Source organism: Hyperolius riggenbachi, chromosome 1, assembly GCF_040937935.1.
Source record: "Hyperolius riggenbachi isolate aHypRig1 chromosome 1, aHypRig1.pri, whole genome shotgun sequence".
NCBI classification, from domain to species: Eukaryota; Metazoa; Chordata; class Amphibia; order Anura; family Hyperoliidae; genus Hyperolius; species Hyperolius riggenbachi.
Window position 1 is genome coordinate 294,394,762 of NC_090646.1, and position 25,075 is coordinate 294,419,836.

Genomic DNA, 25,075 nt, shown 5'->3' on the forward strand with positions numbered 1-25,075 from the left:
ACTGCAATTTTGTATTATAACACATCTACTCACTGCAATTCTGCATTACAACACATCTACTCACTGCAGTTCTGCATTATAACATCTGCTCACTGCAATTCTGCATTATAACTCATCTACTCACTGCAATTCTGCATTACAACACATCTACTCACTGCAATTCTGCATTACAACACATCTAGTCACTGCAATTCTGCATTACAACACATCTAGTCACTGCAATTCTGCAGTGGTGGAACAAAAATAAACTCTTGCTTAGCTGAGCTACAGGCATGGATGAATGATAACTGGTTGAAACTGAATGCTGACAAAACTGAGGTCCTGTTTGTCCAAAGCCAGCACTCGCCATCAAAACAGCTCTATACTAAAGCAACACCAATTAGGATTGGGAATTCAGACATAAACAGCTCCAACCTTGTGCGCAGCCTTGGTGTACTAATCGATGGGAAATTGAGTTTCAGAAACCAAATTTCATCTGTAGTTAAAACCTCCTACTTCCATCTGAAGAACATTGCAAAGATTAAACATCTGATTCCCCCAGAGGATCTTCCAACCCTAGTCCATGCCTTCATCACATCACGGCTGGACTACTGCAATGCCCTTTATGCTGGCCTCCCCAAAAAGGACCTGCGTTGCCTGCAATTAGTGCAGAATGCTGCTGCCAGAGTGCTAACAAACCAGCCTCACCACTGTCACATTACACCGATCCTTCGCTCACTGCACTGGCTACCAGTAGAATGGAGAATACTCTTCAAGATTGGACTGCTGACATTCAAATCCCTGCACAATCTGGGCCCTGGATACATGAAGGACTTGCTGAAGCTGCACCACACCTCTCACAACCTCAGATCAGCAAGTTCTATAAACTTGGTCACTCCCAGAGTGCACCTCAAAAAATCTGGAGATAGAGCCTTCTGTCATGCTGCCCCTACTCTTTGAAACTCCCTGCCACACCCAGTAAAGACAGCACCATCCCTGGAGCTATTCAAATCCAGACTGAAAAGCCACCTGTTTAGCCTGGCATTTCCAGACTTATAAAATTCTTCCTCTGTACCACGATGGTCGGAGCCATGCTTATGCACTTTGAGTCCCACGGGAGCAAAGCGCTTTACAAATGTTATTTGTTGTTGTTGTTGATTATAACACATCTACTCACTGCAATTCTGCATTATAACACATCTACTCATTGCAATTCTGCATTATAACATATCGATTCACTGTAATTCTGGATTTTAACACATCTACTCACTGCAATTCTGCATTACAACACATCTAGTCACTACAATTCTGCATTATAACACATCTACTCACTGCAATTCTGCATTGTAACATATCTATTCACTGCAATTCTGCATTATAACACATCTACTACTCACTGCAATTCTGCATTATAACACATCTAGTCACTGCAATTCTGCATTATAACACATCTACTCACTGCAATTCTGCATTATAACACTGCAATTATGCATTATAACACATCTAATCACTGCAATTCTGCATTATAACACATCTACTCACTGCAATTCTGCATTGTAACACATCTACTCACCACAATTCTGCTCATCAGAGCCATTATTGCAGTCTGGGATTCCATCACACTCTGGGTTTGTTTTGCTGATGCACAATCTGTTGGAGCACTTATATGTGGAAATGGTACAGGGCACTGAATGAAGATAGATAATTCACTTATTAACCAGTGGGATCAAAAATTATTTTTCTAACTACATATGAATTACTCAATCTTGTATGAAAGCTTACATTTTTATGCAGACATAGACATGACATGACCACTGCTGGCATGCATATTAACAGCGAATAGGCAGGGTTCAGATTTGTCATTGCAAAATACATTCGTGTTTTTCTGCACACGATTTTACTGCATTTGTACGTGTTTTTCCAAGCGTGTTCTTTCAGAGTAGCTAATGAAAGTCAATTAAGAGAATTTACATGCGATGTGCAAATTTATGCTGCAAGATGTAATACAAAAACACAAACACAGTTTTGTAATTGTTTACCTGTAATGCGATTCTCCAGTACATGTGTGGAGACCACATTTTTGCAAAATCACAATCTGCACACGATTTTTAACGCATGTGTGCCCTGCCATATTTAAGAAGATTTCATGCTTAAAAATAACATTTGTTAAAAGATGGAATTACCGTAAAAGAATGTTAACTAGCAACAAATGAATCCCTGATAAAGTGTGCAAACACCAAAAAAAAACCTATTTACTTTTGCAACATTTCCAGCATGGGACTACTATATTGGTTCTTCTGCAAATACCTGAACTAGCGTCCCTCTGCTGATGGCATGCACCTTGCAACTACCTACTGTCACGATTGTGGAACTTTCCCCGTGATCAGCGCACAACGCGTGCGCTGACACGGCGGAGATCCTCCACAAGCGTATAATTTGCAGGAACCCAGCAAAAGGTGCTACGCACCTGTAGAGGGAAATTCCTGTCGGCAGATGGCGCTGGGGAGTGCAGAGGAACCAATCCTCTGTACCTCCACAAGTGCCAGACAGGAATTGTACGAAGCGCAGAACGCAATCGCAAGAGAGGCGATTGCGAATGAGATTGAGCAAAAGGGATAGGTTGTATGTGTGTGCGCCAATCCAGTCGCCACTCCGCGACCGCGCACACACAACAGCAGATACGAAATAGGAACGCGATCGCGAGAGGTGCGATCGCGAGACGTGACACAAGGCAGAACAGAATAGAATAGAATACGAGGGTAGCAAAGGCACAGCAAATACAATAAGGAGATATGGAAAATAACAACGCTAGCTAACCGCGAACACCGCACTCATTCGCAACAGTGCACGCGGTTATGCGCGATCTCCACGTGATAAGCACAATAGAGACAAGCACGCCTAACTAACCATAAACAGACAAACATGAAACAGGGGACGCGAGCGCTTGCTTAACGGTTACCTCACCGAGCCTGTAGCAAGCGCAACGGACAAGACAGACACACGAAAAACAAGAACTAGGCAGGAAGGATCCACCGCTCTTCCGCCAGAGCAAGTGTGATCCAAGCAGGAACACAGATCAGAAAGATCCACAGCCGCTAACGCTAGCGGCTAGTGCGATCTCAGCAAGACAGAACGATTCGCTATCAACCGCCGCTGGTGACAGCGCAATCGCGACCGACAAGACAGAACAGAAGGATCCCCAGCGCTCGCACAAAGTAGCTAGCGCGATCCCAGGAGACAGAACAAAAGGATCCCCAGCGCTAGCACAAAGTAGCTAGCGCGATCCCAGAAGACAGAACAGAAGGATCCCCAGCGCTAGCACAAAGTAGCTAGCGCGATCCCAGAAGACAGAACAGAAGGATCCCCAGCGCTAGCACAAAGTAGCTAGCGCGATCCCAGAAGACAGAACAGAAGGATCCCCAGCGCTAGCACAAAGTAGCTAGCGCGATCCCAGAAGACAGAACAGAAGGATCCCCAGCGCTAGCACAAAGTAGCTAGCGCGATCCCAGAAGACAGAACAGAAGAGATAGCTGGTAGCAACCGCTGCACCAGCTATACTCCAAGAACATAGATCAGAACCATTTCCTGTCAACCACCATAGGGACAGGACAATGGCAAACAGGCAAGACAAGACAGAACAGGCAATACAGATAATACAACCTGACTGGGCTAGAAGGGGAGCCTAAAGCAACCCCCAGGAATTAACTATACTAGATAGCAATGGCTGACACTCCAGCAATGTCCATCAGGAACTGAGCATGGAAGGGAAATGACCAGCGAAGCATTCTGGGAAACATAAAGCTCTTATAGTGCCAGTCATCAAAGAAGGCAGGTAGGGGATTTGCATAACGAATGTATGCAAATTCCCCAGCAAGAGAACAGAACAGAAACTTGCAATGGAAAAACAGGTCTCTGTTCCAGAGACATGCAGCCCACAGACTAGAGGAATGGACAAACAGCTGTCTGCCTGTGCAGCCAGCTGAGCGGATCATCACACCTACAGTATCTGATTCCATAACACATTACAGTTCATTTTACAGTATTGGTTCTTCTGCAAATACCTGAACTAGCGTCCCTCTGTTGATGGCATGCACCTTGCAACTACCTACAGTATCTGATTCCATAACACATTACAGTTCATTTTACAGAATACAAAATTCAGATGTTTAAGTTTTTGACTAGGCATTTTTCTCCAGGTAATCTTTTTTTCCAGTAAAATATTGATTTTTTTGCAAAACAAATATCAGTATCAGCTGCAATATGACACTTATATGTTGAAATATAGGCGATAGGTCTTCTTTAATACCTGCAGGTCTAAGGCCTCATTCACACCTAAATCGAAAATGCAAATGTTTTGCGTTTTTGTGCTCTTTCTCCTCCCTTTTCTAAGCGCTTTTCCAGAGCGGTTTTGTAATTCACTCCCTGATGCGAGTCTGGAAGTGAAATCTTTGACCCCGAAAAGAATAAATACATTGTATTTATTCTCAAAAACGCGAACCTAATCGCCGCATAAAGCAGATTTGTGAGCGTTTATCACTTTTCCTATACCTTCCATTATAGTAAATATGCCCCAAAAATGGTACAAGCACCGATTTGCTGAACGAACATCGCACGAACCGCACTGATATGAACCTTCTAATAGAGATTCATAGCACCAGCGTTTTGTGGATGACTTTAAAAATCGCCTGCGAAAACGCCCCTAGTGTGAACGAGTCCTAAATGTTACTTCTGAAAGTGTAAATCCACTCAATAACTGAAAAAAATCCTCACCAGATTAGCGACATTCATTATAAAAATGTTAGACTGTGTTACACTGACTTTTTTCTCTGTTCTGGCTCTCCATGCAAGAAAGAAATGAGTGGGTACGGTAAATAGAATTATAAAATGAATAAAAATAGATTAGGGTAAATAAAAAATAGGATATCTCTAACATGCCCACCAAGTGTTCCTGGTATTCCCACAGCTATTCTCTTTTTTCCCCGTTTAATTAATGGGTCAAAATCTACTGAAGTAGAATTTGGATTATTTGATTGGCAAGTGGAGCAACAATCTAGATCGGGTGTTTGGACTGTATTTTGTCATCGCACACAGAACTTTGGATTTTGATGTTGCTTGTCATGTTGCAGCTGAACTTTTTGTTGTGGAATGTCAGGGATTGAAAAAATATATTAAATGTAAGTTTGAATTTGATTTTATCCTCAAGCACTCGCTTCAAATAATTTGTCTTTAAAGAGAATCTGTATTGTTAAAATCGCTCAAAAGTAAACATACCAGTGCGTTAGGGGACATCTCCTATTACCCTCTGTCACAATTTCGCCGCTCCTCGCCGCATTAAAAGTGGTTAAAAACAGTTTTAAAAAGTTTGTTTGTAAACAAACAAAATGGCCACCAAAACAGGAAGTAGGTTGATGTACAGTATGTCCACACATAGAAAATACATCCATACATAAGCAGGCTGTATACAGCATTCCTTTTGAATCTCAAGAGATCATTTGTGTGTTTCTTTCCCCCATGCACTGAAGTTTCAGGCTGCTCTTTTCTTCCTGCAAACAGCTTTGCCCTTGTTTGTAATTCCTCAGTATGTGAAAGCCCAGCCAGCTCAGAGGACGATTTATCCAGCTGATTAGAGCAGCTTCTCTCTTCTCTCTTATCTAAATAATACACAGGCAGTGTGCATAGAGGGGCCAGGAAGGGTGAGTTCATAGCAGAACCACAACACTGAAGAACTTGGCAGCCTTCCAGATACAAGCCGACAAGTCTGACAGGGGAAAGATACATTGATTTATTACAGAGACTGTCATAGTAGAAAGTGCTGCAGTAAGCCAGAACACATTAGAATAGCTTTTGGAACATGTAGGATGATAAAAAACAGGATGCAATTTTTGTTACGTAGTCTCTTTAAGAAACCTACCTACCGGTCATAGGCTCTAGAGTTATACTCTTAAAAAAAAATGGGTAGCCAAATACTATTTAGTACAATTTTCCTCATTATACAGGGGTGACTTAATCGTTTCCTGGTCAAATATTAGATGCCTATGTGGATCAACAGGATAATTATTTTATTTGAAAGTGTAGTGTTGAGGGGAAATTATTCACGTTGGTCTCACTTTACATACCACCCCCATTCAGAGTGCGAATCTTAAAAGGTATGGCCTCAAAACTGCATAAAATTATGGAAGACCCATTACTCTTACTAGGAGACTTCAACGTGGTATTGGACCCTAGACTTTGTAACAAAGTTCATTCTTCATTCCTCAACTGGGTGTCAGCTTATCACCTGCATGATATTTGGCGCTGGAAATTCCATTTGAAGAGAGAATATTCTTGTTTTTCAGATGGTTACAAAACCATGGCCCACATTGATCTGGTCCTAGCCCAGGCATGGGCAAACTCGGCCCTCCAGCTGTTACGGGACTACAAGTCCCACAATGCATTTGAATTTGGAAACAAGTATGGGAACTTGCTGGCATACCTACTTAAGGTGCATTCAGATGCCACAGCAATTCCCAGGATTGTCCCATCTGCTGGACTCTCCATCACTTCCTCTAGGGAGAAGGCTAGGACTCTTACCATGTTTTGGTCAATAATACCTTAGCCGATCAGTTTTTAGATTCTTTAGATGTACCCATCCAGGATCATGCAGAGATAGCTCTTTTAGATGCCCTATATGGTCTGGATAAGATTGGAACAGTGCTATCTGCACTTAACCACTTGGGGACCGCCTAATGCCAGTGGGCGTGATTAAGGTGGCAGCCCCAGGACCGCCTAATGCCAACTGGCGTCAAGTCCTGGAGCGGGGACTTGCAGGAGATCGCGTGCGCCGAAGCGCACGCATCTCCGCATGAATGACGAAGCTCCGCTCCGACATCAGCCTCCCAGCAGCGATCACCGCTTGGAGACTGCTAGATGGCGAAACAGCCGTCTATTTACTACATGCAGCGCTGCAGTCTAAGGCAGCGCTGTACTGGGGACAGCCGTGTCACTCGGCTGTCCCCTCCAGAGGCACAAAAGCGATCTGATCGCACTGATAGGCTGAGGGGGGGAAGAGAACATTTTTAAAAAATACGCAAATTTAATAGGAAATCATTAAAACAAATATTTATAATAAAATAAACAAACATGCTGGGGGAGATCTGACCCCAACAACAGAAAGCTCTGTTGGTGGGTAGAAAAGAGGGGGGGGGGGGGGATAACTTGTGTGCTGAGTTGTACAACCCTGCAGCGAGGCCTTAAAGCTGCAGTGGCCATTTTTGTGAATAATAGCCTAGTCTTTAGGGGGGTAAGGCCTGTGGTCCTGAAGTGGTTAAGGTAGGTGAGCACCAGGACTGGATGGAATACCCACTGAGTGGTGTCACAAATGATCCATGGAAAACGCAATCACAATCGGTTTTCCGATCGCTGATTGTGATTCACGTTAAATTTCAGATTGGATGTGTAGTTATAGTACAGAGTAAAAGCCTAGGGTATTGTCAATTCCAGTTGGATACAAGCTGCTATCCTGGGATGACAATGTTTTTCTTTAATTACCTGGGGCAGCTGGACCCTCTTTCATCAGGCATCTTTAAGCCTCATACACAGGAGGCACAGATGTCTCCTGTTGCCAGGAGACAAGAGACCAGGGAGCAATAGCTCCCTGGCGGCGACAGCTATCCACACGTCTCGCCAGAAAAGCAGAGACTCGGCGCAAGCTGTCTGTGAAGGGAGCATCCCCCGGCCGGATGCTCCATTCACTTGCCTTTGTCTCCTGTCGCTAGTCTGCATACACACGCAGTACGCGTGGCAGACTAGCGACAGTTGCGGAGACGGAAGTTGCCGGCGATTGAGCTTTTCAATCGCACGGCAACGTTACTTTCCAGTGACAGTTGGTGACGTGCGCGTCATACACACGGGGGACCTGTCGCCGCAACATGCGCGTGCCACGTGTTTGTGGCGACAGTTGTGCCCCGTCTGTATGGGCCATTAGTCTTGGAGATAGCATCCCACAGCTAACAACTGAGTGCAAACTCCAACCTGAAAAAAAGCCATTTGGTAGTACACTGCAGAAAGCAAGCTTTCAGCACAGCAGGACACCGAAAACCAGGAGCCAAGAAGTCCTGGCTATATTTCATAGCTGTAGTTTATTATTTTGTTATTTTAAGAGATACCATACCTATGATTTGTATGAAAAGGGGGGGGGCGTGGCTGAGCAGCAGAGCTGAATGGAAGCCTGATCCTACAGCTCCTGCTGAAATCACCCTGCTAAAGCGACTTACAGCGACCTAGAAGCCTCAATTTTTTCCTAAAACATGGGTGAACATCCAGAGGACCCAGAGAAGTGGCAGACTGTGAGAAGCAACCAGAGATACAAGTATACCACCCCTCGCAAGCTCTCCAGCTTCTTCCCTGAGGAAAAGCAAGATGGCCACCGTCATTACAGGCCCAGCCCCAGACATGAGGCTGACTACAGAACTCCACCGCCGCTGGAACAGAGGAATCGATTTGCCCCTCTGCAGACCCCTTATCGGAGGAGAGATAGAGCGGATGATTTGGAGGAAGACACTGGTGAAGATGACGCAGTGAAAACCGCCGATGCGGATTTCCGTGATAGAGGTCTGTGTAAGACTATGAAAAATCCGCATCCCGGAACAAAATCCGCATTATTTTCCGCATCCGGCACACGAGATTCACCAGGGTCCCAGGTAGGACAAATACCACAATCCTCCCCATACACATCTGACCAGCTACCTCCCCATCCACCCCCTTCATCCATCCATCCATCCCAAAGCGCCACGCCAGATCCCTTAACATCACTCAATGCCTCAGACCAACCTGTGACACAGGGATTCTTTAAGGAGTTCATGACATCATTTTGTAAAGAGATGAAAAGCAATAATGCTGAACTCAGAAGTGATTTCCTCTCTCTGGTATCACACCTGTCTAACTACACCAGAGAAAATGACCAGAGGATCTCTAGATTAGAGAGCAGAATAGAGGAGATGTCTGTGGCCCACAATGAGCTGGTGGATGCACACACAGAGTTGGCGAAAGAAAACAGGCTGATGAAGGAGAAGATAGCAGATGAGGAGGATAGAAACAGACGAAACAATATAAAAATAAGAGGGGTCCCTGAAACAGTTCAAACTGATGACCTGAAGGATTATACAATGAACATTCTGAAGGTGATCTCTCCAACCTTGACTGAAAGTGAGCTGACTGTGGACCGGGCCCACAGACTGCCCAAACCTGGCCATATCTCTAAACATCTGCCCAGGGATGTCATAGCAAGGGTCCATTTTTTCCATGTGAAGGAGCTACTACTTAATGCAACAAGAGCTGGGAAAAAACTGCCCAGTCCATACCAGGACCTGATTCTATACCAGGATCTCTCCAAAGCTACTCTACTTGCCAGGCGAGGATTTTCGCAAATAACTAACACTCTGAGACATCACAAACTGGAATACTCATGGGGATTTCCACCTAAATTGATTGTCAGAGATAACAGCATGACCCACATAATCAGAACACCGCAAGAAGGAAAAGAACTTTTTGCCAAATGGGATATCCCTATCTTCGTCCCCAGAGATCCAAGGAAGGACAGACTTTCCAAACCACCACTTCTACCTAAACCGTCAGCAATGGACACCTCACTACCCATCTCACCAGAAAAAGATAAAGCTAAGGAGGCTTCAGGTGTTTCTTGACTGTATGGGTGAGAAGCCATAAACTGTTTCCCCCTTCATTTTTGTCTTTTTCCGTGGACTTGTGTCCCCCCTTGTGGAAAAAGTACAACTTGGAACTATTTAGTGCTCTGAAGTTTTGTTATTGTTTCCCTGATCTACACTCTTGGAAACTAATTTTTCTTTTTCCTTTCTTTCTTTGTTCTTTTCTCTCTTTACTGTTTAGTTTAACTGGACTGAACAGTAGCCTTAGTGGTTTATTTGTGGGTAGAACCGGATGCCCACCTATATTCCACATGACCTGAGGTTTATTTTGTTGATGATGCTGTTTGTTTTTTGTTCCCTAATGTCTTATAGAAGATGTTCCCAACTAATCTGTTCCTTAAAATGCAGAGATAAAGTATACCAAAGATGTCAACCCCAAACTGATGTCCAGAAAGATCCTTCTTCTCTGAGGTCTGAAATGTATGAGTTCACTGTTTTACAATCTTATTCCACAGGTAATAGCAAAAACATTGATCACTATTGCATGTGACTGCAAAATGTTGTCATTAAATGTGAGAGGATTGAACTCCTTTAGGAAGAGGTATTTGTTACAAAAATTGGCAAAAGAAAACAAAGCTGATATCATCTGCCTCCAAGAGACCCATTTAAACAAAAAAGCAGCTAAAAAGTTTAAGATTTATCAATACTCAACAATAATACATGCAACGCTGCAAGATAAGAAAAAAGCTGGGGTGTGCATAGCCATCAAAGATACACTGGGACTGGTGGTAATTTAGCAGTGAAGATGGTAGGATGGTAGTGATTATTGGAACAATTAATTCTAAAGAATATACCTTTGCAAATATATATGCCCCTAACAACCATCAGATCAAATTTATTAACAAAAAACTTCAAAAAAATTCTAATATGGCTAAAGGATATATATTTATCAATGGAGATTTTAACTCTATTGTTGACCCCCAAATTGACAGCACCTCTAAACTTAGAAGAGCCCATTCGATTTTACAACCAGCATTACTTAGATTTGAACTGTATGATGCTTGGAGGTGCATACACCCTAAAGAAAAACAATATACCTACTATTCACCCATCCATAAATCCTTTACTAGGATAGATTACTGTCTCGCTGACAGATTTTCTTTACCATTGGTCTCAGATGTTGACATAGGCACTAGGGTATGGTCTGACCATGCTCCTATAATAACTAGCTTTAAACTACAAAGCTCATCCCAACAACCGTTCATCTGGAAATTAAACAAATTTACTTTAAACTCAGAATACACCTCTCCTAATATTAAAAAAGACCTAATTGAGTTCTTCCACTTTAATGACACTAAAGAAATCTCCAGGGCTACGCTCTGGAACACACATAAGGCCTTCATGAGAGGAGTGATTATGAAATACAGTGCCATTTTGAAAAAGAAAATATCAGGAAAGATCAATCTCCTACTAGATAAAATTAAAAGTTTGGAAAAGGATATTTTTAACAATGGGAAGACAGACTTAATCAAAGAACTAGAGGAAAAAAGACAGGAATTGGCAGACTGTATGTTTTATCAATATGATAATGGCAGACTATGCCGAAACAGAACTGGTATTATGAAGGGAATAAGGCTGGAAAATCTATGGCACAAAAAATTAAGGGAAAAATAATCTATCAAAGGATAGTTAAGATCAAGCACCCTAAGACGGATACAGTAGTGCATCATCCCAAAGATATAGTTGATGCACTGGCATCATATTATGAAAATCTATACAACCTGGAAAAAGACCCAAATACACATATTCCATCAGTGCAGGAAATAGACAAATATTTAGATAAAGTAGAACTCCCCACATTATCAGAATTCGAGCAGAAATCTATAGCAGTTCCATTTAGACAACAAGAGATTATAGCAGCCATCAACACACTCAAAAATGACAAAGGCCCTGGCCCAGACGGATATATTAACAACTATTATAAAAAAAATCATAGATATACTAGCTAAACCTCTTACGGCAATGTTTAATGAAATAGCTTTACAAGGTAGTTTTCCCCAAGAGTCACTTACAGCATTGATATCCACTATACCCAAAGATGATAAAGACCCAACAGACCCCAGTAGTTATAGGCCAATATCCCTTTTAAATACAGATATAAAAATGTATGCCAAAATCATTGCCAATAGACTAGCCCCTTTAATGCCCCAACTTATAAACTCTGACCAGGTAGGATTCACTAGAGGCAGATCCACTAGTGATGGCACTAGAAAAGTTTTAGCATTACTACATAAAATTAAGCTCTGTCGGACGCCTACCCTCCTCGTCTCTTTAGACGCGGAGAAGGCGTTCGACAGAGTAAACTGGCTGTATCTGTCTAGGGTGTTGACAAAATTCCCTTCATAGAGCAATTCTGGCCTTATATACTCATCCTTCTGCCAAAGTCATGTCTTCAGGATCTCTATCTGACTCCTTTGAGATAAAGAATGGTACCCGTCAAGGCTGCCCACTGTCCCCACTAATATTCAATTTAACATTGGAACCATTAGCCCAGCAAATTAGACAAAATCCCCAAATGTATGGTATAAAATTAGACAAATCCCAAATAAAATTAAGTCTATATGCAGATGACATCATATTATTTATACAAAAGCCTCTTGTATTACTGCCAAATGTAATTATTGATCTTGACAACTTTTCAAAAATATCATTTTATAAAGTGAATGAAAAGAAGACAGTTATTCTTCCATGTTTTGTTCCGCAAACACTCAAAGATGCTCTCAGGGGACTCTGCCAGTACTCATGAAACGAAAAAACACTGAAATACTTGGGTATACAACTAACCCCCACAATAGCCCAATTATTCAGAGAAAACTATACTCCCTGGTTGACCAAACTCAAATCCAAATTGGAAAATATAGCAAAATTAGAATATTCCTGGCTAGGTAGAGTTGCTGCATTTAAAATGATGTTATTACCACAGCTCCTGTACCTATTCAGGAATTTACCTCTCAGAGTTCCCCAAAATTTTTTAGATGATCTTCAAAAGATATTGAATAGATTTGTTCTTGCAAATAAAAAATCCAGGTTCTCCAACAGGATTCTAACATCACATACCTCTAATTTGGGCCTAGGTGTCCCTAAGATTGAATCTTATTATAGAGCAACTATACTAGATCAATCCAGGGCGATATGGTTGGAGGATAAGGATAAGCAATGGCTCTCCATTGAGGAAGAACATCTCCCATATAATTCATTTAAAACATTCTTGATATCCAGACTAGTTTGGAAAGTTCAACCAAAAGTACGTAATCCAGTATCAGCTAACACCTTAAGATTATGGAAGGAGATGGTTCAGTTATGCAAGGGAGATAAATTGTCTATATCCTTGTCCACACCATTGACCACATTATATGCAGTCATTAGAAATATAAATCTGGAAAAATGGGAAGAACATGGTATCAAGACAATAGAGGACCTGTTGGATAATACTGAGATTAGGTCATTTGATGATCTAAAAAATATGTATGACATCCCAGCAGAAGAGAAACAAACATATGATTTAATTCATAGATTCCTAGCTAGACACCCTTATAACCCGATTAGCCTAATACCCAAAATAAATAAATTGGTCAAACCAGAAGGAGCTAATCTGAAAGGCACAGCTACCTTTTATAGAGCATTGTTAGATATGAAGGAAGAAGCTTCTAAGTGGCAACTAATGAGATGGCAGACTTTCTTGGGATCTGAAATTGATATTGAAGAATGGGAAATGACTGTTAAACATCTGAAAAAAGCATCCCACGGTTTTGCCCATCATGAGGGACTGCTTAAGATTATTTGGCAGTGGTACATGAGTCCAGAAAAAATATCAAAATTTGACATGAAAACTTCCCCACTATGTTGGAGAAATTGTGGCTTGACGGGTACCATTGAGCATATTTTCTGGGAATGCCCTAAAATTGAGGACCTCTGGAAAGATATTGGGCGTCTCTTGAATCAGCTTCCAATGTCCCTCCAGACTATTTCTCCTGGTATGGCTCTACTACACCTGGGGATTGAGAGCTTGCCCCCTCAGGAAAGACTGATCTCAAACCATATCTTTATTGTGACAAGAGGCCTAATTGCCTCTAACTGGAAGTCCACAGAGATACCAACAATTGGAGAAATCTTAAAAAGAGTCGAAACAAATTTGTTAGCTGAGAAAGCCTGGTCGATCAGATGTGGCACACTACAGTCTTTCCTGAATAGGGCTAGCTTATGGCCTACTGTGTTCAGAAAATCTAAACTCCTTGAGTTTTGAGCTCTCTGAGATATTTTTTCCTCTCACAAGATAGGGAAAGAGATATGTGGAACTCAGCAGATTCAGCCTTGGATCAGACTAAATTGGATCAGATACATGAATATGCATTTGTGATACTGTACTTTATCCTCTATAAGACCTCTGGGACAATAGTAAGTTTAGTTTAGTATAGTTTAGTTTAGTTCAGTTTTGTGTATTATTGCTATTTGAACTAATCTTATATTGGAGTACCAAGCTGACTTCCTCTACATCATACTAGTGACTCAACACATTATCAGCAGCAAAGTGGACATAGTCAAAAATTTCTCATGTGGTTAACTGCAGCCTGGATCCACTCCCCGGAATCTCTGTAGGGAGGTTTAAAGCCCCCATTTTCCGGGTTGAGAGGATCCTTAATCCTCACTACTTAATACTACCACAATAGACATCATTAGAAAATATCTTATAGTCCATTTTGTTGTTATAACTTATGATCTAGTTACTTGATGACTTTTGATCACTAGTTTAATTATGAAGGAAGAATTGGTTTCTGTTTACCTAAGGCCTTAGCCTTTAGTTTCTATCTTTGACTGTATACTTCTGTAGTACTGTATGTTATATATTCACTTAACTTCTGTGAATAGCGTTTAGTTTAATATATTACTTCCTCCTAGGAGAATTACCGTATATACTCGCAAGCAAGCCGACCCGCATATAAGCCGACCCCCCAACTTTTACCTGGAAAACAGGAAAAAAATGATTGACCCTCATATAAGCCGGGGGTAGGAAATGCTGTCCGTGTGATTCCCCCCAGTGTGTCCCGGTATAGCTAGTATAGTGCCCAGTGTGGGTAGGTGGTGCCCCAGTATAGCTAGTAAAGTGCCCAGTATGGGTAGGTAGTGCCCCAGTATAGCTAGTATAGTGCCCAGTATAGCTAGTATAATGCCCAGTATAGCTAGTAACTTGCCTCAGTATAGTGCCCAGTATAGCTAGTAATATAGCTAGTATAGTGCCCAGCGTAGGTAGTATAGTGCCCAGTATAGCTAGCAACGTGCCCCAGAATAGCTAATAACGTGCCGCAGTATAGTGCCCAGTATAGCTAGTAACGTGCCCCAGTATAGCTAGTATAGTGCCCAGCGTAGGTAGTATAGTGCCCAGTATAGCTAGTAACGTGCCCCAGTATAGCTAGTATAGTGCCCAGCATAGGTAGTATAGTGCCCAGTATAGCTAGTAACATGCCCCAGTATAGCTAGTATAGTGCCCAGTATAGCTAGTAACATGCCCCAGTATAGCTAGTATAGTGCCCACAATAGTGCCCAGCTAGTAACGTGTCCCAGTACAGCTAGTATAGTGCCCACCATAGTGCCCAGTATAGCTAGTAACGTGCCCCAGTATAGCTAGCATAGTGCCCACAATAGTGCCCAGTATAGCTAGTAACGTGCCCCAGTATAGCTAGTATAGTGCCCACAATAGTGCCCAGTATAGCTAGTAACATGCCCCAGTATAGCTAGTATAGTGCCCACTATAGCTAGTAACGTGCCCCAGTATAGCTAGTATAGTGCCCAGCGTAGGTAGTATAGTGAAGTTCCCCCCTCCCCCCGCGGCCGCCGCTGCTATTACCTTAGCTCGGCGCCGCTCCTATTCCCCTGTCCTGTTCGTATAATCCACAGCAGCGCGCCCCACGGCGGCTGCTGTGATGAGGGAGGAAGCCGTAGAGAGAGCGGCTTCCGGTAGCGGCGATGTGTATCGCCGTTACTATGGGAACCACTCTCTCTCTACGGCTCCCTCATCACAGCAGCAGCCGTGGGGCGCTATGCTGTGGATTATACGAGCAGGACAGGGGGATAGAAGCGGCGCCGAGCTAAGGTAATAGCAGCGGGGGGAGCGGAAAGCGGAGGGGGGGCTTCATTTTTTTTAAACACTCGCAAGCAAGCCGACCCCCCAACTTTTGACCCACTTTTTGGGGGTCAAAAATTCGGCTTGCTTGCGAGTATATACGGTATGTCAAACTTGTGGTTTGACCTTAATTCTTTGAAATTTCTCACTCCCTGATATAGGTTGATTTGGCATGATATCAGCTTTGTTGCAGGTTCTTTTGCAATACCCCGCGTACAAAAATACGCGTATGGGCCCACATATGTACGCATATAAAACATACCTAAAAGCGGATGCCATGGAACTAACAAAGTTATAAACAAAACTTGCAACGCTCCTACCATTACAATAAATCTACATCTTTCATTTAACATAAAGATAAACAGTTTATTTGTATGTTTGTGATTATGCTTTATGATAACTGTATAATTATCTTGAGTTTTATTTAAACTTTGACCTGCAATGCAGTGGTGCTCACCGCCAGGTCGTGATCACGCTTACGCGTGGATTCACGACCATTTTGACGCATTCCGCCTCGGACACGAAAATCCGTGAATAGATTTTCAACCACGAAAATCTACTTCGGCTTCGCGTGAATGCGGACAGAAATCCGCATTCACGCTCGTGAAACCCGGTGCTGAAGTCGTGGTTTGCGGAAATGCGTCAAACTATGCGGAAGTGACACATTGCAGGCCAATCAGAGTGCCCCAGCCAGGCCCTAGCAACCAATCACAGGAGGGGAGCTATGCCCTCCCCTCCTGAATATAAAGCGGCGGCCATGATGGAAAAGCTCTGTCCTTGTTAGACTGTGGTGCTGAGAGGATTATCTCCAGGCCATTGTTGTTTGAGCAAGTGCATTTATTGTGTTAAAAACAAAGCGTTTTTTTTGCTAACACTGCTCTTATACTGTACACAGTTAGCTAGTCAGTGAGTGATTGCTGTAGTTAGTTGTAGTCAGTAGTGTAGTGGGAGTGTCGGAGTCTAGTGATTATTTAACTGTGTGTAGTGCTGTGCAGGCAGGTTCAGTGCTGCAGTGTAGTGGGAGTGGGGATTATCTGTGTGTAGAGTGCAGGCAGGCAGGTTAGTGCAGCTGCAGTGTTCACTTGTATATTCCAGTGACAGTTATACACTTGTACTATTTGCAGGCAGCCAGTCACACCGCCGGCGCCGCCACTCTCTGCCAGCGCTGTTCATTCATTCTGTCAGTGACCTTGTGCCGTGCCCACTGCCCACTGCTCGCTCGCTCGCTGGCATATGAGCATCTCATTACACAGTGTGACATCCTTGTGTGCCCACTGCATCCTTCAGTGACCTAGTTGTATATCCAGTGGCCACTGCTGTGCCCACTGCATCCTTCAGTGACCTTGTACTGTGGCCACTGCATCCTTCAGTGACCTAGTTGTATATCCAGTGGCCACTGCTGTGCCCACTGCATCCTTCAGTGACCTTGTACTGTGGCCACTGCATCCTTCAGTGACCTAGTTGTATATCCAGTGGCCACTGCTGTGCCCACTGCATCCTTCAGTGACCTTGTACTGTGGCCACTGCATCCTTCAGTGACCTAGTTGTATATCCAGTGCCCACTGCTGTGCCCACTGCATCCTTCAGTGACCTTGTACTGTCCCCACTGCATCCTTCAGTGACCTTGTACTGTGCCCACTGCATCCTTCAGTGACCTTGTACTGTGCCCACTGCATCCTTCAGTGACCTAGTTGTATATCCAGTGCCCACTGCTGTGCCCACTGCATCCTTAAGTGACCTTGTACTGTGGCCACTGCATCCTTCAGTGACCTAGTTGTATATCCAGTGCCCACTGCTGTGCCACTGCATCCTTCAGTGACCTTGTACTGTGCCCACTGCATCCTTCAGTGACCTTGTACTGTGCCCACTGCATCCAGTGATTCATTACTAGCAACATGTCTGGCAGGGTTTCGCGGGGTGAGAGGAAAGGGAGTTCAATTGCCTCAGCCACTTCTGGGACTGCTCCACGTCCAGGGAGAGGACGCCCAGCTGTACGTGGTCGTGATGCAGCAGAAAAGGGGGCAGCAAAGCCTGGGCCGAGTCAGCGGACGCCATTGTCCAAATATTTTAAAGTTTCTGGTCCCCGTGTGGTGGTTGAGCAAATGGAACCTGACGTACTCATGGACATCATGACTTCCTCCCAGACCTCTACTGTGAGCACCACTCCAAGCAGTAGCAGCAGCAGCCAACATCCCACGCTTGTTGTGACATCTACCCCAGCACCCACTGGTCAGCAGCCCTCCCAGGATGACAGCGTTCTGTCCCTCAGTCCGGCATCTGGGAACCTGCTGATGCAAGAAGCTCAGGACTTACTGGGGACTGATGTGGCAGAGATTGAGATCGGGCCACAATCACAAGCGTTGTTGAGTTCTGGTGATGAAGAAGAGGGGTCTGTGTCTGGGGATGTAGGGACAGAAGAGGAGGCGGGGGAGTCAGAGGAAGAGCTGGATTATGATGATGCTGCTGATGATGACGACGTTGTGGACCCTAACTATGTGCAGCCTGCTGAGTCCGTGGAAGAATGGTCAGAGCAGGATGACGAGTCACCTCGGCCTAGGCAAGGATATCGCCATATGTCAGGCAGGGGCAGGGGCATCGGCAGCAGTGGGCGTGGAGGAAGTAGACAGGACACTGCTTCAGCCGGCACCACCACCATGCAACCCCCGGCAACTACTACCACACATTGCTCCGCTGCACCCTCTGCTAGTGGGGGCCGCAGTAAATTAAAGTCACCAGTGTGGGATTGCTTTGAGGAATGTACTGATGACAAAAGGTATGCGGTGTGCAGGTTATGCAGCAAAAGATTGAGCCGTGGGAAAAGTCTGAGCAAGATGGGTACCTCATCCCTCCAGGGCCACCTGAGAAGCCGCCACTGCCGCGAGTATGCGGACTTTAAGAGGAAGCAGGCACTGCTGGCAGGGGTTCCTGAGAGCAGAAGGCCCACCAGCGCAGCAGCATCCTCCCTTCCTCAGGGTCGTGAATCCCCCACAGCAGCAGCAATAGTAGCACGCAAGCGCTCTTCCACCTTGGCTGCTCAGGACACAGACATTGAGGCTGGCAGCCAGTGTTCGTCTCTCTCCTCTGTCTCCCCTGCATCCCAGCGTCGTCAGACCCTGCTGAGCGACACCTTTCAGGGTCTGACCAAGCCTCTGCCTCCAAGCCACAGGCGGATCCGCAAACTAAATGGCTTGCTGGCCTGGGCCATGGCATCACAGCTGCTTCCCTACTCCCTGGTGCAGGAGGGGAGCGCCATGCGGACGCTGCTCCAATTTGGCATCCCCGAGTGGCAAGTCCCCAGTCGCCACTATTTCAGCAGGAGCGCGATCCCAGCACTCCACAAGTTTGCGGTGGAAAACGTGGCCCGTTCCCTGGACTACTCTGTGGGCAAGCGGGTCCACGTGACCATGGACTCGTGGAGTAGCAGATTTGGGACAGGTCGCTACCTGTCCTCTACGGCCCACTGGGTGACACTGATGGAAGGGAGGGAGGACAAGAGCGCATCAGCCCAGCTAGTGGTGCCACCACGCGGGATCAGGGGGGATGCAGAAGGGTCCTGTCACGACACTCCCTCAGCACCCGGAAAGCAAGCCCGCCTCGGCAGCAGCAGCGCCAAGCCTCGGCACTGCCAAGCCCTTTTAACATTGGTGACCCTGGGGAAGGAGAGGCTTACGGCTACCAACGTCCTGGCCGCCCTCAGGAAGCAGGAGCGGAGGTGGCTGACCCCCAGAGGCCTGGAAGTGGGGTATGTGGCAGCCGATAACGGGGCCAACCTGGTGGCAGCAGTGCAGCAGGGAAACCTCCAGCACATCCCCTGCTTGGCCCACGTGCTCAATCTTGTGGTGCAGCGCTTCTTGCGCACCTACCAGGGGATGAGCGAGCTGCTGCAGGATGCCCGGGCGGTGGTACGCTTTTTCCGCCTGTCAGCCACTGCCTCTGCACTCTTGTCCACCTTACAGCAGCAGTATGGAAGGCCACAACACCGGCTGATCATCGACATGCCAGTTCGCTGGAATTCGACTCTGGCCATGTTGGAGCGGCTGTGTCAGCACAGGCTGGCTCTTAGGGCCTACATGCTAGACCCAAGTGTCCCCAGCAACCAGCAAGTCCCCATGATTACTGCCACTCAGTGGACACTGATGCAGCAAGTATGCCTGGTGCTGAGTCCCTTCCTGGAGGCAACCAAGATGGTCAGTGAGGAGCGGGCCTCTGTGTGCCAGTGGGTGCCCTTGGTTTGTCTACTGGAGCAGGCAATGGACAATTTAATTGAGCATGGGGATGAAGCCCTGAGGCAGTTGGAAGAACAGGAGCAGATGGCAGCACAGTCCAGCTCAGAGGACGGCTCACAGCAGGAAGTGGAAGAGTTGGAGGTCCCTAACCTGAATGAGGAGGAGGAGGAGGAGCAGAGTGCAGCAGGCGTTGTACGTGGATGGCGGTTTGAGGAGGACAACGACATGGCACAGGAAGAGGACAGGCATGCGTTATGGGACAATGGCGAGGACGAGGAAGATCTTGCTGGCAGGGCACACTTGTTTCCCATGGCTGTGCACATGTTGCGCTGCCTTCGCAGGGACCCCCGGGTGATCCAGATGCGTTCAAGGGAGGACATCTGGATTACCTTGATGCTTGATCCCCGTCTGAAGGGGAAGCTGGGAGACTTAATGACGCCATCCACCACCGAGCAACGCACAAGAGAGTTGAAGGAGGCCCTTGTGCGCAGACTACTGGAAGCATTCCCCCAGCCTTCCACCCCCACTGTAACTGCTCTGCCAAGCCAGCAAGAGGTGTCTGCCATTGCCACTAGCAGCACAACAACAACCAACAGCAGCAGCAGCAGCAACTGGCGCCCCGGAGACCTGAAGAGCCTAAGCAAGAGCCTGTATGCAGTGCAGCAGCCCAGAACAGAGGTGCCCGCCACAGCATCCACCACCAACCAGCACAAGCAACGACTGACCACCATGGTGTCTGACTATATGGGGTCATCCAGCGGGCTCAATGACACCGACAGTCCCGTGGACCCCTTGGAGTACTGGGTCAAGAGACTGGACATCTGGAGCGAGCTTTCCCAGTACGCCCTGGAACTCCTATCCTGCCCTCCTTCCAGTGTCCTCTCAGAGAGATGCTTTAGTGCGGCCGGTGGCGTGGTCACAGAGAAGCGCTCTCGGCTCTCCCACGCCTCTGTGGACAAACTCACCTTCCTGAAAATCAACCAGGCTTGGGTGGAAGGTGAGTTCCTGGCCCCTATTGTCGGACACAGGGGGACATGAAGTGGCTGCTACATGTGCTGTTGTTAACTATGCCTGCCTTTATAAAGACATTTACTACCTGCCTAGTGCCTACCTTGGTTAATTTTTTGGTGTTATGGTACTACTACCAGTAAGTTGCCATGGTCCTCCTTCTGAGCTGCTGAACTGACCGCCCGCTTTGTCCTCCTGACTCAGTCGCTACTACACTCTGCGTTCACACTGCCCGGGTCGCCGGGTGCATTTAATTTTTTGGCCAGCACTATGACGCTGTGCTACTACTACTGTGTTGCTGCTGCTGAACTGACCGCCCGCTTTGTCCTCCTGACTCAGTCGCTACTACACTCTGCGTTCACACTGCCCGGGTCGCCGGGTGCATTTAATTTTTTGGCCAGCACTATGACGCTGTGCTACTACTACTGTGCTGCTGCTGCTGAACTGACCGCCCGCTTTGTCCTCCTGACTCAGTCGCTACTACACTCTGCGTTCACACTGCCCGGGTCGCCGGGTGCATTTAATTTTTTGGCCAGCACTATGACGCTGTGCTACTACTACTGTGCTGCTGCTGCTGAACTGACCGCCCGCTTTGTCCTCCTGACTCAGTCGCTACTACACTCTGCGTTCACACTGCCCGGGTCGCCGGGTGCATTTAATTTTTTGGCCAGCACTAGGACGCTGTGCTACTACTACTGTGCTGCTGCTGCTGAAATGACCGCCCGCTTTGTCCTCCTGACTCAGTCGCTACTACACTCTGCGTTCACACTGCCCGGGTCGCCGGGTGCATTTAATTTTTTGGCCAGCACTATGACGCTGTGCTACTACTACTGTGCTGCTGCTGCTGAAATGACCGCCTGCTTTGTCCTCCTGACTCAGTCGCTACTACACTCTGCGTTCACACTGCCCGGGTCGCCGGGTGCATTTAATTTTTTGGCCAGCACTATGACGCTGTGCTGCTACTACTACCACCAGTATGTTGCCGTGGTCCTTCTGTGCTGCTGAACTGACCGCCCGCATAGTCCTTTTCCTGACTCAGTCGCTACCACCACTGCACTCTGCGTTCACACTGCCCGTGTCCACTGACACCTCTGCTGCGATGTCATTGCTAATTGCTGCAAAAAAAAAAAATTACAAAAACCTCTCTGGAGCCTTTTTGCCATCAGCCACTCATCCTCCTCCAGCGGTACCTTCGCCGCCAAGTGCCATTGGAACTCGCCTTCACCTCTTTGACTGCTTAACGCGTATATCCCTTTTTAAAACCACTTATTACCAATTAATAGCCCCATTTAAAGTGTTGATTTCACTTTAACATCCATTTTCTCTAGCAAAAAAATTTTTGGGGGAATTTTTTATGTTGAAGTTATGTTGCCCCTTATCACCTCGATAATCCATGCTATTTGGGGGACTGTAGCATGTATGGGGGCTTTGTTATTAACGTTAAAAGAAAATCCGCCTCCGGGCGTGAATCCGCGCGTGATTACGCCATTCACGGGAAAAAATCCGCGTGGTTGCGTGGACGCGGACGGAAATCCGCATGCGGCGGGGCCGAATGCGGATTTTTTTTTGCAACCACGTGGATTTCCGAATTCGTGGATGAGGCACATCCGAGCATCCCTGCTGCAATGTTGAAAAAGATTATTTGTATATGTATTTGTACTCAAATCTACATTCACATATAACATGTTACACTCTGTTGTGTTTTTGATGAATATGCCATTCAAAGCTTGTACTTATATATTTTATGTTTTAAAACTTCAATAAAAATTATTGAAATTGATTTGTATGAAAAGTATATAGTTTGATTGCTTTTCATCCCTCTTGTATGGGGCTGACATAAGCCCCAGCCCCATTACTTCACTTCTCAGTAACGAAATGTCACACACTATTCATGACTGTTATTAATGTGATCCATATTCTTTGGGGATTGTGAATTTGCTAGTATTATTAGTGTGCAATAAACATGGTCTGATAAATAGAAAGGTCATATATTTGGAATGTAAGTTTCCCCGAAATGTAAGGGGCCGATTAATCTCAAGGGCAGGCTATAGTTTGAGTTATGCCCTCTGAGCAGATCTGTATAAAAGGAAACATAGCAATTTCAGTAGAGTCCTCCCTTTTTTGTAACATTACGTAAGCCTGGAGCCAGCAAAAGGACCATGAGGCTGGTCTCCATTTTGAATGAACTTTTGAAACAAAGGAACTTTCTCATTTGCTTGGATTTCCACACAAAGGACATCTTTTTTCCAAAATCTTAAGTCTTCCCTTTTATTTACCCTGTGGCCAGCATCTCCATAATTGTTATGTATAATAATTTTCTGTATATATTAATTATTTATATTGCATTAACAATAAAATGACTTAAGGTCATTTTTTGCGGCTACTTTAGATAATCATTTTATACCTGTCATAACTGCTATCGAGGCTAGAATTAAAAACTGGACCAGCTTCCCTTGGATCTACAGTGTATATGGTAAAATATTCTCTATTAAAATGATGATTGTGCCAAGGTTGCTGTATATTTTACAGTTGGTACCATGCTGGATCCGACAAGTCCTTTTTCAGAAACTTGACTCTGTGATCTCCAGCTTTCTGTGTGCAGGAACTACTCCCTGTCTACACTTTGCCTGTCTGTTTCTAAGGGTGGTTTTGCACTACCCAACTTTTTCATCTACTTCCTTGCCTCCCAACTCGTACCCATACAGAATTGGCTAGGGTCCTGTAGAACGGACTGATACTGATATTGTGTCCTCTTACGAGGCACTCTAATGCAATATACACAAGAAAGGTCCCAAACAGTAATCAAGGTACGCTCCTTAGTAGGAAAACTTGAAGATTTACAAAAGGCCCCACTAATTAGTTGAACCTTCATTAACAGCAATGTCACCCAGGATGCCACTATGGTATAATAAATCCCGTCCAGAACTGAGAAACATTTCAGATATTCCAGGGCCGCCGATAGGCCATCAGTGGGGTTAGGGGTGTATGAGGTCCAGGTGATTCTGGGGCCCCGCCAGGGAGTCCTACCATGAAGCACATGAAGGTACTTATCAGACACTTGGTTAGAGCTGCAAGTTCTGAGGTTAATGCTTGCTGGTACAATATAGATTCTGAATGCCATTCAATAGCAGCACCAACTTTCTGTTCACATAGACCTCTTGACCCCTCTCCTTGTGAGTGCATCTTCTCATTATTCACTTCAGTCTCCACCCTTCTCACTTGCAGTGCAGTGCATGGTGCTGACTGTTGGCAAGACGTAAGCTATCAGCTTGAAACTCCTGTTCACATTTGTAGAGAATTCATCTTAGTAAGGAGTTTTTTTTCTCTTTCAGCCCCTTGCACACTCCTAGGAGTTCTGGTTCACCATAAGTTTGCTGGGCAATCTGTAACATTTACAAGGAATTCGGCAGGACAGGGAGACAGTGAGTGAGAGATACTGTGATGTATGCATGTAGTATACGTGCTTGCATTTTGTGTGCTCTGTACAGTATGTACAGATAGATATGTTCTTTTTGGATCTGAGAGCTCATGCACACATATAATGCACATGTGAATGCATTGCCCCTCAGACGTTTTTGTCACTCTCCCAGCTCCTCAGCCCAGAAACATAAAAGATTAGTGTGTCATCTGTAAAAATGCAACCTGTCATGTGGTAATGCAGAGGATAGAAATGCAAGTTAATATGAAAGCTTCATGTGTCCATGCACATCACAGAACATGTGAAGTACACAAAAGCTGGCAGGTGTGTATGTGTGTCTGTGTGTGTGATATATATTACACTCACATACTAGGTTTTCCCAGTATGGGGACCAGAAATTTCTGAAGGCGGCCCTTAGATATTCCCTTGTGGTGCAAGCATAATATCAAATACATTAATCAAATCTTTCATGAGGGTTCATTTAAAGATTTCTCCACTCTGCATAAGGAGTATAGTCTACCTAGGCAGGCCATGTATAGATACTTTCACAGTTCAGACTCAATTGGGATTGTCTGATGTTTTAACCCCCTTTCCACTAGAGTATCTTTTTCTTCAGAAGTCTAAA

At 45.3% G+C, this 25,075-nt stretch overlaps 1 protein-coding gene across 4 annotated transcripts in view; it reads right to left on the reverse strand.

Annotated features, from left to right (window-relative positions):
* TMPRSS9 (transmembrane serine protease 9) overlaps positions 1–25,075 on the reverse strand; it is a 394,042-nt gene that overhangs the window by 46,834 nt on the left and 322,133 nt on the right. For all 4 annotated transcript variants that reach the window (XM_068233739.1, XM_068233736.1, XM_068233737.1 and 1 more), the window contains one exon: positions 1,553–1,666. In XM_068233739.1, the coding sequence (XP_068089840.1) occupies positions 1,553–1,666 (114 nt within the window). The remainder of the gene's footprint in view (positions 1–1,552; positions 1,667–25,075) is intronic.